Source organism: Pimephales promelas, chromosome 16 (genome assembly GCF_988280905.1).
Source record: "Pimephales promelas chromosome 16, fPimPro1.hap1.1, whole genome shotgun sequence".
In the NCBI taxonomy this organism is placed as follows: Eukaryota; Metazoa; Chordata; class Actinopteri; order Cypriniformes; family Leuciscidae; genus Pimephales; species Pimephales promelas.
The window spans coordinates 14,737,759-14,754,431 of NC_142784.1; the positions used below are offsets into that span (position 1 = coordinate 14,737,759).

General features: G+C 36.8%; 1 protein-coding gene across 3 annotated transcripts in view; it reads left to right on the forward strand.

The window, feature by feature from the left end:
* The first annotated feature begins 1,287 nt into the window (after positions 1-1,287).
* Positions 1,288-16,673, forward strand: part of st14 (ST14 transmembrane serine protease matriptase) — a 39,424-nt gene continuing 24,038 nt past the window's right edge. Inside the window, exon 1 of one of the 3 annotated variants that reach the window (XM_039670567.2) lies at positions 1,288-1,557. In XM_039670567.2, the coding sequence (XP_039526501.2) occupies positions 1,534-1,557 (24 nt within the window). In that variant the 5' untranslated portion in view covers positions 1,288-1,533. Of the gene's footprint in view, positions 1,558-1,929; positions 2,010-16,673 lie in introns of those variants that run through there. The other 2 variants (XM_039670566.2, XM_039670568.2) reach the window with 2 other exon arrangements.

Here is a 16,673-nt window from a genome sequence, read left to right on the forward strand (position 1 = left end):
TCGGCTGCGGCTCCCCCCTGCAAAAACCAAACCCTCCTCCGCTCGGGCTGCGCAGAGGGTGGGCGTCCATTTGCTGAAGAACAGCGCCACCTGCTGGACATTCATGGAAATGCACAGAGGACGCCTGTGAGAAAAGACACGAACTGTGGGAGAAATACGTAGGCACACTAGTTTACACTTTTCACCCAGCAAAATGCATCTTGGTGTCTACATGTCATTATTTCAATGCTTTTTTACAGCCGCTTTTGTTCCTCACTACGTTACTTTCACATCTACCTGCTTATGGTGTAGTTTCAGACTTGAGTCGCTAGAGGGAGGTCCAGATAAATGATTAAACCATGCACGCACGCTCTAACACACACGTATACAATAATGAATGGATAGGATGTAATGTTCTAGGGAGCTAATGAGGTTTATATGTTTAATAAGTTGGCAATGATTAATACGATTTTGATGAATAGGTGACTATTATTTCCCAGGGAAAAAGGATTTTGACAATAATGGTGTCTCTTTGGAGCCTTTACCTGGGCTTTCAAAAACAATTAAGAAACACACAACACTTTATTAAGCAACAGCAAAATAAAAATAAAAAGTAACAACAATTATCGACATCAACGTAGTAGGCTGGTAACACTTTATTTTGATAGTCCACTTTAGACATTCTACTAAGCCTAACATTGCAGCTACATGTCAACTAAGTGTCATTAGAGTATTAGTACACTAGCTGCTTAATATCCGATAACACTTTATTTTGTTGGTCCCCCAACAGATATTTTACTGACTATAACTTTGCAACTACAAGTCAATTTATTCTACAAACCTGAACCCTATACCATAACCTACCAGTCTACTGACAGTCTACTACAGCCTACTAATACTCTAATGAGAGTTAAGTTAGTTGACATTATGTAGTTGCAAAGTTACCTAGAGTTAGTAGAATGTCTAAAGAAAACAAAAAACAAAAAGTGGAACCTTACATTAATATTACATTGGTATTACATTAACATTTTAAAATGTGACAACTTGCCCCGGCCAGATATTTACATGCATAGCCTAGGCCTATTGTCATCTTTCAGGTAGCTGGAGTCTACATTCAATAACACCTCTCGTCGTTGGAATACTAGCGTGTTCACTTGATTATCTAACCGCAAAATCAAAATTTCTTAACAATTCTGAACAAGTTGTTTGAAACCAACATAAAAAGAAGCACCGCTAGTCTTGTGACATTGAGTTCTGGCGGAAATGCACCTTAAAGTTGATTTGCCAACTGCCATTTAAACAATAGAAGAAGAAGTACATTGGTAAACGCCTGTGAGTTTAGTGACGGAAGTAGTTTTGTCAGCGAAACCACAACGTCATCACGAGCCCTCAGGTGTGAGAGAGATGAGAGAGAGGACGCCGCGGGACTCACTGGATTAAACTCAGAACGGTCCAAACAACTTTTACAATTGGAATATTTCTCCCAAGACGCAATGAAAAGCGCCTGGATAGACTGATCTGAGTTTCTGTTTGGTGTCTGTCTGCTGAAGTAACATGAATTCCGCCGCGTATGAACATGTAAGTGCATGTTCATATTTTTTTGTTTATCTTATTTTTAAATCTCTTGACTGAATGAAGATGTTGCAAACTTTATCATTCGAAATATTAAACGTATCAAAGTAAAATGACAGCGCCGCTTGAATTTAAAGTTGTAATACGGTTAATTGTGTGTTGTTGTTTTCAGGTAGGTCTATTTTGTTTAACTGTTCGTGTTTCACCTTAACACCTGTGCGAGTCTAGCGCCATCGTTAATTCATCTACCAGTGGGCTTTTGATTCATCCCACTGACTCGTTTGAATGAATACACACGAACGAGTCCAGTTGGAGGTGAACGAGAATGATTCGTTCAAGATTCTCTTAACAAGACTAACTCTGAATCCACGTCAGTGAAGGTTTAGTAGTGTCCATGCTCCTACCACTGAGTAAAGTCAGTGGAACATTTTGATATTTGACTGAAGAAACTCATTTTTGTGAGTATCTCTGTGTGCAACTGACCAGTTTAGCTGCTGGTATAACCATTTAGACATGGATAGTCAGAAACCTTTTTTAGTTTAATATTTTACACAACATATACAATTAAGAACTAAAAAAAAAGTTTACATGGGTATAGCCTATGTTTGCATCATATTGATCCATCATATTTTTTAGCCTATTGTAATGTACAGTAAATCAATTATATTATAACAGTAGGCTAAACAACGATTTTAAGTTGTTAATTTGTTCTAAGATTCAAATGCATGTTTTATGGTCAAAGTTGCTTCAGTGCGGTAAATGTTCATCTTTGAATAAAAATGACTCTTTACTTTAAGTCAAAAATTTTGCAGAAAAAAGACACGTGATGTACTGCAACCTGATGGTGGACATTTTTACTTGTTAAATAGATAACTGAAGGCATTTAGAAGATTGTGTACAGCCTATGGTTTTGATCATGTTGATAACTTAGAAGACTAAATGAGTGTTACACTGTAAGCTTTATAGGGTTAATGCCTGACATTTGCATTTGGCATTTAGGGTATAATTTTTTGTGTTCCCTAGAAATCAATCCATTGACTTTGGTTTGGTGACCATGCAGATTAGTAGGAATGTACAATAGCCTAATTCTAACAGAAATATTCCCCTGAAGGGAAAGTATGTGTTTGAGATCCATTTAGTGTTACCTTGGCATTTTAATGTTGTCTGTGTGTGAGTAGTTGTGGCAAAATTCTTATCATAAAGTTGTAAATGGAGACCCATCAGGGTTTGGACTTGTCTCATACGGCCACTTCCTTGTCCTTAAAGTAATCTGTCCGAGTAACAACCACAAATTGTTCGTTTCAGTTGTTTGTTATTTTTCTGTAATGACAACTCTAACCCTAAACCCCAAACCTAACCCTATTGCAACACAGTCCTCGTGGAAGCAAAAACCAAGAGACACGCCCAGTGTTGACACATTAAGAAATATAATCCATATTATTCATGTCTTGTTCTGAATTCCTTTTTGAGAAATCTACATGCATTCATATCCATGTGATTCATATAAATTATTTTCAAAGCCCAAATAACACTGGCATTTTCCTTAAAGCCAATATTATCCCTTGTGGTTCTTGTCTTGCCATCACAATTTAAGGAAAGACATATGCTTTAGGATATAGATTAGTGAGGATGAATCATTTCTTTGGCCATTCTCTTACTTGATGCATTGGCTGTCTGTATCATTTAACTATTTGCAACTACCAAAACATGTTGACTCGAAGTAGATGTATGTAGCTATATATGATCAGACATAAGACCTATGCTACACTAGGGGGAGGTCATGTGTTCAGATGGGCTTTTTTCCTGCTAAAGCTAAACATATCTTTCCAAGTATTTGCAATATCTTCTGTTCCTCAGGCCTGTTTCAACTTGATGGTGTTCTGGATTTTCTATCCTCAGACCTAACTGTTTTAGATTTGTCTCCCTAACACTAGCTATTCTAGTATAACTTATACGCTAGCCTGTCTAAATATAATTGGCGTTAGCTACTGTGTATATATATATATATATGTATGTGTGTGTGTGTGTGTGTGTGTGTGTGTGTGTGTGTGTGTGTGTGTGTGTGTGTTTAAATTTTCCACCACAATAGCCTGCATGATTTGGGAAAAATGTAATTTTGTGATTATTGAGGTCAATATTGTGATTTGTGATATGCAACTGCGATATATTAAACAAAAGGTTTCACGAGTCAACTTGCTTGGTTCTCAAGGAAAATGCATACAAATGAGGGATAATGCTGAAATGTGTATTTCTCAACTCAAACTAGCAACTAAATGCACAGTGTTTTCAATTTAAAATTATATATTTTTACTAAATTAAATAATGACATCTTTGCATTACAGCAAATGTGTTATTGTCTCAATATTATACAATAAATAGAACAATAAGAATATTTATATGCTCATAAAAATGTTATTTGAACATTCAGTCCAGACAAACAGGAACTAGGCAGGATGTAACATGCTTTGTCTAAACTCAGTCTGTGGATCATTTTTGGTGTAAGTGTATATTGTGATTGTCAAAACATTTGGTAACTAAACAGAATTCTGTTAACTTTTAGTGTCAATTTCGTAATGAGCTAAGAATTAGTTTCATATCAATAGTCTTGTCTGTTGGTGGCAGTGTCCTCTTTGGTTCACGATTTTTCTCTGCGTGAGAAAATGGATGTGTGTCGTGAGAGCATAAAAGTGTCAATTGCGTCAGTCTCACGCTGAATGAGTAGGTGTGTTTCCATTACAGTTTTGTGCAAAACATTTTTTTTTGTAAATTTCGATAAACTATTGCGAAATGACAGTGTTTCCATTAACTGATGTTATGCGACTAAAACTTATTTTTTCCTCGCATAAAAAGTTATTCCAAAAGTCGTGGCAATGGATGTTGGTAGGTTAAGCAACCCTATATCAGAGCTACCACACTAGACATTATTAGGTCTATATTAATGGAAGGAGAAGTGGTGTGTTATCCAAAAGTTAATGGCATTGGCAGGGGAGTTCTTGGGTGTTTCTCCCCCTCATTTCTGCTCCGAGGTCTTGATGTGGTATTTCTTTGAGGTTTAAAGTCCAGTAGGCTATTCCTGTAATTATTGTTTCTTTTATGAATTTAATAAAGGACTGTCTCATAGTCCAAACGGTCAGTGTAATGTTGTGTCCATTCGTTTTCCCTTATTTAACCCGTAATTGCAAAACGAAAAATGAATGGTTATATTTTAAAAACGCAAAGTTAAACACCAAAATTTGAACTGTACATGCAAAAAAAAAAAAAAAAGGAGAGACAAATTTTCAGATATTTGTTTGACATTTTGCCCCTATATATATAACCATAACCATAAAATCGCGTCATATAGCTAATCGCATAGGCTTAACCATGGGGATTGGGATACAATGATCGTGCAGCACTAGCCAAAATCTCAAAGCAGCACAGATGCATTTTGTCTTTTTTCTGGTAAGTTTTTAATGGGCCACAATATAACTTTTCAATAATTACATGCAATTATTAATTTACATTACTTAATTTACAATTTTCAAGTTTTTCAAGAGAATAAAACACGTCATGCTCTCATACTTTATAGGCAAAAAACAAAATTCTGAGACAAGTGCATGTATTACTGGATAAAGTGTAACAATTAAAATGTAATGTTTACATTATGCAGTTGTTTGAGATGCTGCTATTAAGTCTTGTCTGTTCAACATTATAGATTAATAGGCTATAGCAGATTTGTTGTTTTGACATCTCTTATTATCCCTTTTGTGCCCATTTTCAATGGCATTTTGAGGTTGGCTTTAATTTGTGTCTTTGCTGTGATGTGGACTGATGATACTGAGGCCTACAGTATTGTTCAGCTGTTCGCAGTCTCCCTAGACATGCGATTATCCGCTCCATTTGAGAAAAACAGATAAGTAGGATCTATATTACAGAATGGATGATATTTCCTCTGATTTGTTACACGGACTGGAATCAGTGGTTTTAGGTGATGTTCAGATATGAATGCACACTTGTGCAAGGATCTTGTAGATGCACAGTAAATAGCTTTAAGCTATTAAATAGAAATATGTGTTCCAGTCATTGGTTTATTGAAACAGGCATTATGATGCAAAAGGCTTGTTCTCTTTGGGTGTGTTGGGTATTTCCAGACTCCATGAAATCAAAGTTGAAATTTGGTTGCTTGTGGTTTTTGTGTTATCTTAAAGGGACACTTCACCCATTTGCATTAAGCTTTGTATCTTTAGAAACCCAGTCATATTTTTTGAATGGTCATGGTTTATTCCCTTATTTTCCCCCAAAATGGGAGAAAAGGATTTAAGTGTTTTACTTCCTGCATATTATGACGTAAAAATCGTCATTTTGCGTCATAAGCAGGAAGTCACATTTCATTGAAAAGTGTAGAGACTACAAACTTAGCTCTTCATTATTCCAGCTAAAAAGCGCTTCGGAGATAGGAAGTATGATAATAATGGAAGAAACTAAACATGATATGGAAGAAGAGGATTTTGAAATTCTGCTGCTCGAATCCGATGTTCGTGGCTGTCTTTATGAGCCGCAATATAGTGAAGAGCAGCTGAGACTGATTGAGGAACCGGAGGCGGCTGCCTGTCGCGGACGGGCAGCCCGGACTGGCTCGAGCCAGACTCCTGGTGCCTGTGCTTTAGCTGTGAACTACGAACACAGAGTCCGTCTGGTCAAACGAAATCTCTGAATCAGACGAGCACACAGACGTTTGTGTTGTGATGTGAACCATCCTAGTTTCGCCTGACTGCACATCCAGGTGTCATGCAGTAATTCACCATACAGTGCCCTCCACAATTATTGGCACCCCTGTTTAAGATGTGGTTGAGGACTTTTAAAAATTCTCCCTTTTTTTTTAAACAACATAGAACCCAAATGCAAAAAAAAAGAGAAAAATCCAACCTTTTATTTAAGTACATTACTTTGGTGGTAAAAAAAAAAGTAAAAATTTAGAAAAATAAAAACTTCAAATCCTGTGTCCCACAATTATTGGCACCCCTAACAATTCCGCTGAAAAATGTAATTGATTTTTTAAAAAATATATATTTTCTGTAGTTGCTAATGTTGGTCAGGATATCTAGGAACTTTTAATTAGTAATTCATGACTTCCTATTTCCCTGGGGTATAAATATGACATGACACAGAGGCCTAATTCTCTTACCCATTTGTCAACATGGCAAAGACAAGAGAACACACCATTCAAGTAAGGCAGATGTGTGATGACCTTTATAAGTCAGGCAATGGCTACAAGAAAATAGCCACTCACCTTATATTGCCCATATCTAAAGTTAGAGGAATCATTAAGAAGTTTAAAACAACAGGAACAGTGACAAACAAGGCTGAAAGAGGTCCCAAGTTTATCTTGCCACAACGCACTGTGAGGAGGATGCTAAGAAAAGTAAAAAAAAGTCCTAAGCTCACTGTCACAGAATTGCATCAAATAGTGGCATCTTGGGGTCACAAAATCTCCAAAACAACCATCAGACGCTCTCTACATGCCAACAAGATGTTTAGGAGGCATGCTAGGAAAAAGCCTTTTCTCACTAACACTGACAAACGTAAACGTCTGGAGTTTGCCAAGCGGCACTGGGACTTCATCTGGGATCGTGTGCTTTGGTCGGATGAGACTAAGATTGAGCTTTTTGGCAACAAACACTCTAAGTGGATCTGGTGTAAAACAAAAGATGTGTATGCCGAAAAGTACCTCATGCCCACCGTGAAGTATGGTGGAGGATCTGTGATGCTGTGGGCCTGTTTCTCTTCCAAAGGCCCTGGGAACCTTGTTAGGGTGCATGGCATTATGAACGCTTTGAACTACCAGGACATTTTAAATAAAAACCTGATGGCCTCTGCCAGAAAGCTGAAGATGGGTCGTCATTGGGTCTTTCAGCAGGATAATGATCCAAAACGTGTGGCAAAATCTACACAAAAATGGTTCAGTCACAAACTCAAGGTCCTCCCATGGCCATCTCAGTCCCCAGACCTCAATCCAATCGAAAACCTGTGGGGTGAGCTAAAGAGGAGAGTGCACAAGAGAGGGCCCAGGATACTGGATGATCTAGAAAGATTTTGCAAAGAAGAATGGTCAAAGATCCCTCTCTCTGTGTTCTTCAATCTTGTGAAATGTTATAGGAGGAGATTAAGTGCTCTCTTGTTGGCAAAAGGGGGTTGTACAAAGTATTAACATCAGGGGTGCCAATAATTGTGGGACACATGATTTGAAGTTTTTATTTTTTTAAATTTTAAAAAATTTTTTACCACCAAAGTAATGTACTTAAATAAAAGGTTGGATTTTTCTCTTTTTTTGCATTTGGATTCTATGTTGTTTAAAAAAAAGGGAGAATTTTTAAAAGTCCTCGACCACATCTTAAACAGGGGTGCCAATAATTGTGGAGGGCACTGTATATAAAGATTTACAAACGAGAAGTAATTCACTAATGAGTTTGCCAATGTAACGTTAACGGGATTTGTTGTTGTGCGAACCGGCGAACATTTAAACATTTTAATAGTAAAATGAACACATGCAAAATGAAAGTATAAGCCAGTAGCCCCTCATTGACGACTGCTGTAACGTTACACACAACAGAAACAAAACACATCATAAAATCAGGCCTGTTTCTCTCTCGATCTGCCGTTGTCGCTCCTCATTTAATGCTTTCGCTCCTTCGTGAGAGACGCGAGACTGGCGTGCACCTCACAGGGGTCTTTCATTATCACTCACGCCGTCCTTACATCCCTCGCCCTCGATCGTTCTGTTCGCCACAGCCAACTAACTAGAAATTTTGTGTGAAATGAATTTCAAATTTCGGTGACAGCTAACGTTAGCCTTGTAGATGGAAGACTGATTTCTCTGTTTGTGCTGTTCCGGATTAGCGGGTGTGGCTTGCAGAGCTGTGCTATGTGGTGCATTATGGGAATTGTCGTCTTACTTACAAATGCGCCCCTCAGTTATTTTCTGTATTTTATCGGTCAAGAGGGCACCCAAATTCAAAAATTCTTTTACATTTTGACTACATCTATGATCCACTTTCAATAAAGATTAATGTTGAAATGGGTGAAATACTCTCTGTACAAATTAGTTTTGACTAGCCTGGCTCCGCCCTCCTTCTGCTCAATTTTCATTTTCCTTCAGTACTACTTCTGGGTTTGCTGTATATTCTTGGATTTTCTCTGATCAATTTTTTACCGGTCCAATCAGCGAACAGATTGAGTGGCTAAGAACGATGACGTTGAGGTGCGCGAGTTACGTACGTCATGACAAAGTTAACGATTAGTTATGTCGGATTCAGAGTAACTGTTGAAGTTTAAAACTATTGGATCTGCCCAGACCAGAGTACCTGCCTTCAAGGAAGTTAATGCTTGTCAATGGAGAATGACTAGAGATTAAATGTGTACGTGTTAATACGTATACGCAACAGAGAGTCTGGTAGGACCAAGTTTTGACCTACTGTCAATGTTTGAAGATCACGTTCTTTTACATATGCGTAAGCAATGCTTCTTTCACTTGTCTATACTTCCAGAGATTCTGTAGCTTACTATTTCATAAGATAATAGCGCCCCTACCTTATAACAGTTAATACACAGATCGCCGGAAAAATCCATCAACAAGGGGAAGCTTTGTGTCACAAATCATGTAAACATCTGTCAATGGAAAGAGTTTATGTATGAAAGTAAGTATTTAAACAATATCAACAACCTCTGTTAGACCTATCTTTGTATTTGCCAGTTTAGTTGTATAATCAGACTTCTATTACAAGGATGTTTGTGAATCCAAATGACCTCAGGCCCATCTTGGCAGAAGGACCAATACTTGCACATTTCATTTCTTTCAATCCAGTGTGACCATGTCATCCCACCCTCATCTCATTCAGCAGTGTTTCATCTTCTGTCTTGCAATTTCTAATTTATTAACCTGAGGAGGTTATTGGCCTGGTGTGTCTGGCACTTTGTTCCATGTAACCTAGTTGAAAAGACGTTTTGTTTGGGGTTTATTGAATAGCGACCTTTGTGACAGTTCAGTACACCTTAGTAATAAGAAATGCTCCAGCAAGACTAAACATGACCATACACAGACATTTTTTTATACTTCGTCTTGCGTAATCCTTTTTCCTACCATCCCTGAAGCTATTCTGATGAAGGTGTTTTGTTATTTATTGCTCCATTTCTTGGAGAAAAAGTTGTTGGGTTTGATTAGTTGAGTTCAGATTTACAGTGTCAGGAAAGTGATGTGTATTTTAAATTATTTTAAAAAAGTGTTTTATTTTATGATGTTGTTTTTATGGCATCATAAATTGAGAAACTCTCTGGAATGTATGAAAAAAATCGTTTTTTAAAAAAATGTTTTTTTTTTTTCAGTCCTCTAAGTATTCATTATTTCAAGGCCAAAAAACATGCTATCTGGAAAAGCGCTGAAGGGTATGATATCTCAGGAATGGTTTTTTCTGTCCTCATAGGAATGGGTAGATTAAAATCCAAATGCTTTAGTGTATGTGCAGGATACAAATATTTCACTGGCACATTAAGTTGGAAATAAAGTGAATCATATTGATATAGCTAATACTCTGACCTTATTTACACACAACAAAAGCCTGGACTGACTTTCTGTTCATTTGAAATTCCCTATCATGAGAAAATTTTAAGATATAACAGAATATTCTTGAAAGTCCTGTTAGTGAGCACACATAGTTTTTTTTTATTTTCTACAGTTTCATTAATGATTATGATTTCCTGTTCTTTGTGTTGTCATGCTTTATTAATTAACAACCAAGACAACTCAATGAATAGCCTATTCATGACTGTTGGAAGGATTTTCATTACATGGTAATAATTCCTTATTTAAATTCCAACAAAACCTACTTTTTTTTTTAAAATAAAAGTTTGTTTTTGGAACGCTTCACAGTTGTCATAATAACTCAACATTTTACTAGTAATTTTCTTCTACATGCTATACGTCTCAAAACCCCCCAACATAGTAAAATGATCTGCTGCACTGAGGGCAAACTAATCAACTGAATCATTTGCTCAACCGTCCTGTGTCAGGAGCCGTCTTTTAATTGCCTGAACGTATCTTTAAATATTCTGTTATGTCTTGGGGGGATTCATTCTTTGAGGTTTAATTGCTACGATGTTGTTCGGAAGCTCCTCCGTGTTTTGAACTGTCTTTTCCAGCTGACTGACCAGTCAGTGATTACTGGCCTCTGGTCCTGCTCCATGTCAGAAGTCCAGACAACTGGACTTTAGCTGAAATGTGGTGTGCTTGGGTTTACAGATCATATACTATAGCAGAGGAAGAATAGGCTACATGAATGTAGACAAATTGCTTTCTTGCATTCTGTTTACTATTTCTTATATCTTTTTGTCACATAACTATCTTATGTTGAATCTGTCCAATATAGCCAAGCATTGTTGATACAAATAGATAACCAGAGTTATTTTTTATCACTCCATATACCATTACCAGCCAATATTTAATTGCATGCTCATTTACCCAATTTAACTTAAAGTTGATATTTATAACACCAATCATTTAGTGTTTGTTCCAGGCTTGTTCACAATTCAGAATTGAATTGAGAATGACTCTTGAATTGCAATTTAATTATTGAATTTGAATTGATGTCAAAAAACAGGATCTAGAATTACAATTCGAATTTGAATTAAAGGAAGCAGAATTGCAATTCAATACAAATTCAAAGAAATTAACATACATATTTTAAATGAAGGGTTTAACAATGAAGATTTACAGTCAGATATGATTGCATTCCACATTATATAAATGATATTTTGAACTACGTGTAAATGTTTTCCCCCAGCAATGAATGTTAAAAGCTCTAGTCACAGAACAAATAATTAAGTTTGATGTATTGTAATTTTGTGGAACGTGATAAAACATGATTCCATTTCCAGAATTACTTTAGTCATTAAAAAAAAACAAAAAAATTATGCGGGGTTGTGGATTGACTAGTTAGTTATGTGTAATACATTTAGTAATTGTAATTAGTCATATTACTGAGGTAAAATGTGTAATTCAATTGGTTACTAATCAAAATAAAAGGAAATTGCTTTACATTGATAAAGTAATCCAAACCACATTTATAATGGGTAACTTATCACAGTAAGCAATTACATTTTCAAAGTAACCTTCCTAACACTGAACGTATGTGAGATTCAACATATTCTTTCTGTTGTGTGAGTGTGTGGAATTTCTTTTAATTGCTATGAATTTAATTCCACTACCTGTCATTTCAATTCAACTTTCTGTGGGGTGGAGTCAATTCAATTAAAATTCCAGTTCATGAACTGAATGGAGGCGGATTCTGAATTTTGCACAAGTCTGGATTGTTCACACTTGGCATGTTTGCCGGTTGGATTAAAACGAACCCTGATGCAATTGCTCTGTTAGTGCGGCTCTTTTGATTAAGTGTGAATGCTGCCATTGGAACCCTGGTGCGCACCAAACAAGTGGACCGAAGCTGCTAAAATTATGGGTCTTGGTCTGCTTCCAAACGAACTCTGGTGCGGTTCGAATGTAAACACAACACAGACCAAAGACATGAAGCAAACCAAAAAACAGGAAGATGCGACCCTAAAAAGGACAGGGTGCCTATGCTATGCCTACCTCATCATAGTTGCGAGTTTGCCCATTACAGGTCAGAACAGACAGAACTGCTTCTCACAGCAAATCTTCAGTTTGTGTGTGACGGAGAGATTCCTGGTGCTGTTTTGATTCTTGACTGTTTTGGATTTACAAGCTCTTCAGGTTCTCAGCTGGTCAAAATACCATCAAATGTAGGCTACACACAACAAGCACATTTAGCCCAGCACACAGCATTGTTTTGGATGTTCAGTAAGTTCTGTCACAATACACATAATAAAAGCGGACCAATCAGGTTGTCAACATATCCCTATGCCTTCAGGTTCGGTATCTTTTAGGTTCAGTGTTAAAATGCCAATGTGAATGCTAAGCGGACCAGGACTATTTTGGTTTATTTTTTGTTCTGATAAATAAAATGAACATAATCATTGGCTTTATTCTTTGGGACGTGTATAAATGGCAAATCTGTTGTATGATTATCAGGTTCAAATTCCGACTGATTTCAGTGGTTGGTTTGGCTGCACTGTAGTGATTCATTCGCATTTTATGGTCTTGGCAGATAGCTATGGATAGATGTACAAAAGCTAAGCCTTCAGTTCCTTGAGAAACAGTAGAACAGAAATATAACAGAACAAATACAAACATGTTATTTGTAGTGCAAGATGTTGCAGTGCAAGATTAGTCAAATAGAAAGATGAGTTGAGTCAACAGCCTGTGATGTTTACTGTAAGAGAGACAACATAATACAGTCTTACGTTGCACGGCATTTATGAATAATTTTAAATATGATCTGAGCTATTAGCTATTAAAAGTGTGTTTGTTTTTCGTTCTTGCTTTTTATGTCTTCTGAGTTTTTCTAAGTTTGCGAACAGGTTTAGCTACATTTGCCACTGAAGTCATTTTCTTCTTGGTAAGCAGAAATAGCTTAAGGCAGGCACAGGGTCATGTCTCAGTTCAAGAGCTCCACACCTTGAAAAGAGGTAACAGGTTAACATATCTAACACCCTCTGCTGTGGGAAGTCCTCACTGCAGGATAATACTGCGATTTTTGTCACACTTGAGGTATCTTTGTTCTTTTTTTTCCACTTTTTTTTCAATGCTAACAATGTTTTTGTGTGTATCAAAATAAAGTTTAATACATTTTAATTCACTTTCATTTGAGATAATCAGATTTGACTACATCATGAGTTATTAAACCTCTTGCACGACCCTTGCACGTTTTATCTAGATAATCTTAACAAGTTAATCCAAAATGTATACATTTTGAAGCCTATAAAGTTTTTTTTAAAACCACAAGCAGACACAGGAAAGTTTAAAAAAACCACAAGCAGACACAAGAAAAGTTTAAAAACCACAAGCAGCAGCAGGTTATAACTGCAAGCTGGTTATAACTGTGTGTTCTATGTCATAGATCAAAACGTGAAAATATTTTGACTGAGGCTTTGTTCACCACAGACCTTATTTCAGGCGATTTAGCAAAAAGCCAATCAAAAACCCATAGACTTTAGAGCGAGGGAACCGGTATAGAACTTTTTTTTTTTTTTTTATACAGAACTTTCATCTAATTTGAAAATAGACATCTCAACCTGACATAATTTTGAGTATTCATTTGACCACTGTCTCATTAATCCTTCCCCAGGGGACAACTTAAGTAAAAAGCTGCTCAGCTTTTCATTGAATTAAATTTATTGGAAAAGCATAGGAAATATGTGTAATAGGGCTGGGTATTGAGACAAATTTCACAATTCGATTCGATTTCGATTCACAAGCTTGCAATTCGATTCGATTCAATATCGATTATTTTGGATATCAGTTACAATAAATGGCAATTTTTCTCAAGGGAATCAAATCTCTTAAATGCTGTAAACTATGGTCTATAGTCTAGTTGTAGCCTACTAGGCTTCATTGGCCTAATATGAAGGTAATAATTAACTGTTTTGTAGCTATACAAACACTTAAATTACACTTTTATTTATTTTTATAATAAGAAGATTATATGAAATATAAACATTTAAATGGTGGCTGTCATAAAAACTTGCCAGATTTATTCAAATATGCATTAAATATTGAAGAACACTAACGAGTGTGGACTAACGAGTTTATGTGGGTTTTCTGAGGTAAATATGACGATACATGACATTGATTACAAGCTGTTTAACTGACGTCTTTCCACGGTTGAAACGCAGATTGAGCGACTCAATGTAAAATGATAGGGATTTCGATAAGTTGTACTCTATCTTTTAACACACTTTGAGATGCTCATTCATGTTTATTTCGCGCTGTAGCTTGTATTATTTACCCGGAAGAGAGATCAGCGCTGCTGCTTCTCTGGAGCTGCGCCAGAGCGATCTCACGCCACAGCGCCAAAACGGCAAAACGCTATTTATGTTTTTGAATTTCTAAAGAAAATGGACGTAACTTGAAAATTGAGACTTTGTTTCATATCAATTGTAACAAAGGACAAAGATTATTGCGATTTGTTGGATGCGCGCAGCCGCGATACAATGTCTCATTCATTCAAATGAAACAGGATGACTAATCGATTCTTGAGATTTAAGAATCGATATCGGTTTGTAAAAATGAGAATCGATTAATATCGAGAAATCGATATTTATTACCCAGCCCTAATGTGTAAGAAACATCATTTATTTCTAGTGTATGGGCTATATGCACGCATAAGTTCCGCATTTGACGCAAGGATGCTCGTCCATTTCCGGTTGTGGAGATTTAAGCGGAGGAGAACCGAGGAAAACGGGATTATGGCAGAGTCTTCAAAATTTACTGTCCTATCGTCTTTGAAACGAAACGTACGTTTAGATGCAATTTTATATATAGTTATGTTTATTTAATATAATTTTAAAAAGAAGCATAAACACAACGAGGGGTGTCTGTTTTATCTGTTTTTGTGAGTAACGTTTCTTTATTATAACCATGGAGTTTAAAATTCAATATAAATTCTCGGTATTGCATTGGACTCTACGATCGGCAGAAGTTATCGAGCATCCTTAATCCTTCACCGGAAATACCGCCGTGCATAGAGCCCATTGGTCAAACAGTGAGGGGGGCAATTGAGCAATCAACTATGTATAGCTATCAATCCACCTATAGACAAGTAAATTAGCTTTATTTTGCTTCAATATAAGGTAGTTTTCTCTTTGTTCCATTTGTAACACATCACCCACACCTTAATCTTTAATTGCAGTGTTATCGCTCCATTTTCGAAGCAAACCTTAGTTCAGAGAAGCAACACGCACTGGCTTTATGCGGATTACACCTGTGGAGGCGCGTCTAATTAGATTTGTCTACCGTGGCTGATAAAAGTGAGAAAGAGATGGTACTGTTTTGCTGATGGCTCTTACTGAGAGTGATATGTCTTCAGTATGGCGTTTTGCAGAGGGTTATGGGTAGAATCACGACGTGTAATGCTGTTATTAGGCTGTGATCTGGATGACTGATAACAGAAGCCCACAGCAGCAAGTGGCCTGCATTCCTCAATGATTCTCTTAATCTTATGCCATAATGGCTATTAAAAAATTCCAATTTAGGCAGCTTGAGTGCCAGGCGGGCTACAGTAAGAATGGCTTTAATTGCGATGAGTTACTGCACTCGCTGTTGTAATCGGGCTCGAATCTTGAAAGGAGGGTTAGCGCGTCTGACAAATTGATTTAATACCAATGTGATTCTTTCTCCCTAATGATCTCCTGATTCCTCTTCTCCCAGGGTGTAGACAATCTGATTTCTAACCACTTTTTAATTGCAACCCCTTCCTTATTATGTGTGCAATGTGCATGCTTTTTCAGTTAAAAACGTGCGCAATGTACTGAGGCTCTGGCTCATTCCACAGTCCCAGTTTAGCTTCAGCATGATACCGCTGCGGTAGGGAACGGGTGATTTATGGACAATTACAGTGTTTTTTTGTGGAGTCAACAGTGTGTGTGTGGAAGAAAGGAGGAAATGAAGGAAGAGGCCGGTTGGTTTCTTAAATGCCTGACTGTAGATGTCTGTCAGTGCTGTTATTTACTACCTCTGCATCCTTTGGGATTCTCTATACAGTATGTAGCCCATCCAGATTTCTCACAGCAGTACACAATCCACATCTTGCAAAATAAAGGCATAATTTGATCCTTTCTCAAACACAGACCTCTGAAATAAAGTGATTTGGTTTGTTGTTTGCTGTTTTGCGCACACATTTAAGCAATTTTTTCCAATGTTGCTCTTCTGTCTCATCTCTGATTAAACAAATGCACAGTAGGAATTTTGGCATCAGCATATTATGTACGGTGTTAAAAATGGATATTCGTTTTGAGATTCGCTGAATATTGCATTTATACTCTAAATGGTTTGTGAAAGATTAACTTTAGTCTTTAACTTGAATGTAAATAAGAGCAATGAGCATGAACAATTAATTATTGCCTCAAACTAAATTAGTTCTATGGCATCACTGTTAAAAAAAAAAAACACCTTTTGGAATCTTTATTTTAAAGAAGGTAAGGACACTGCTGGATAGTTGTGTGTGTCCTTACCTTCT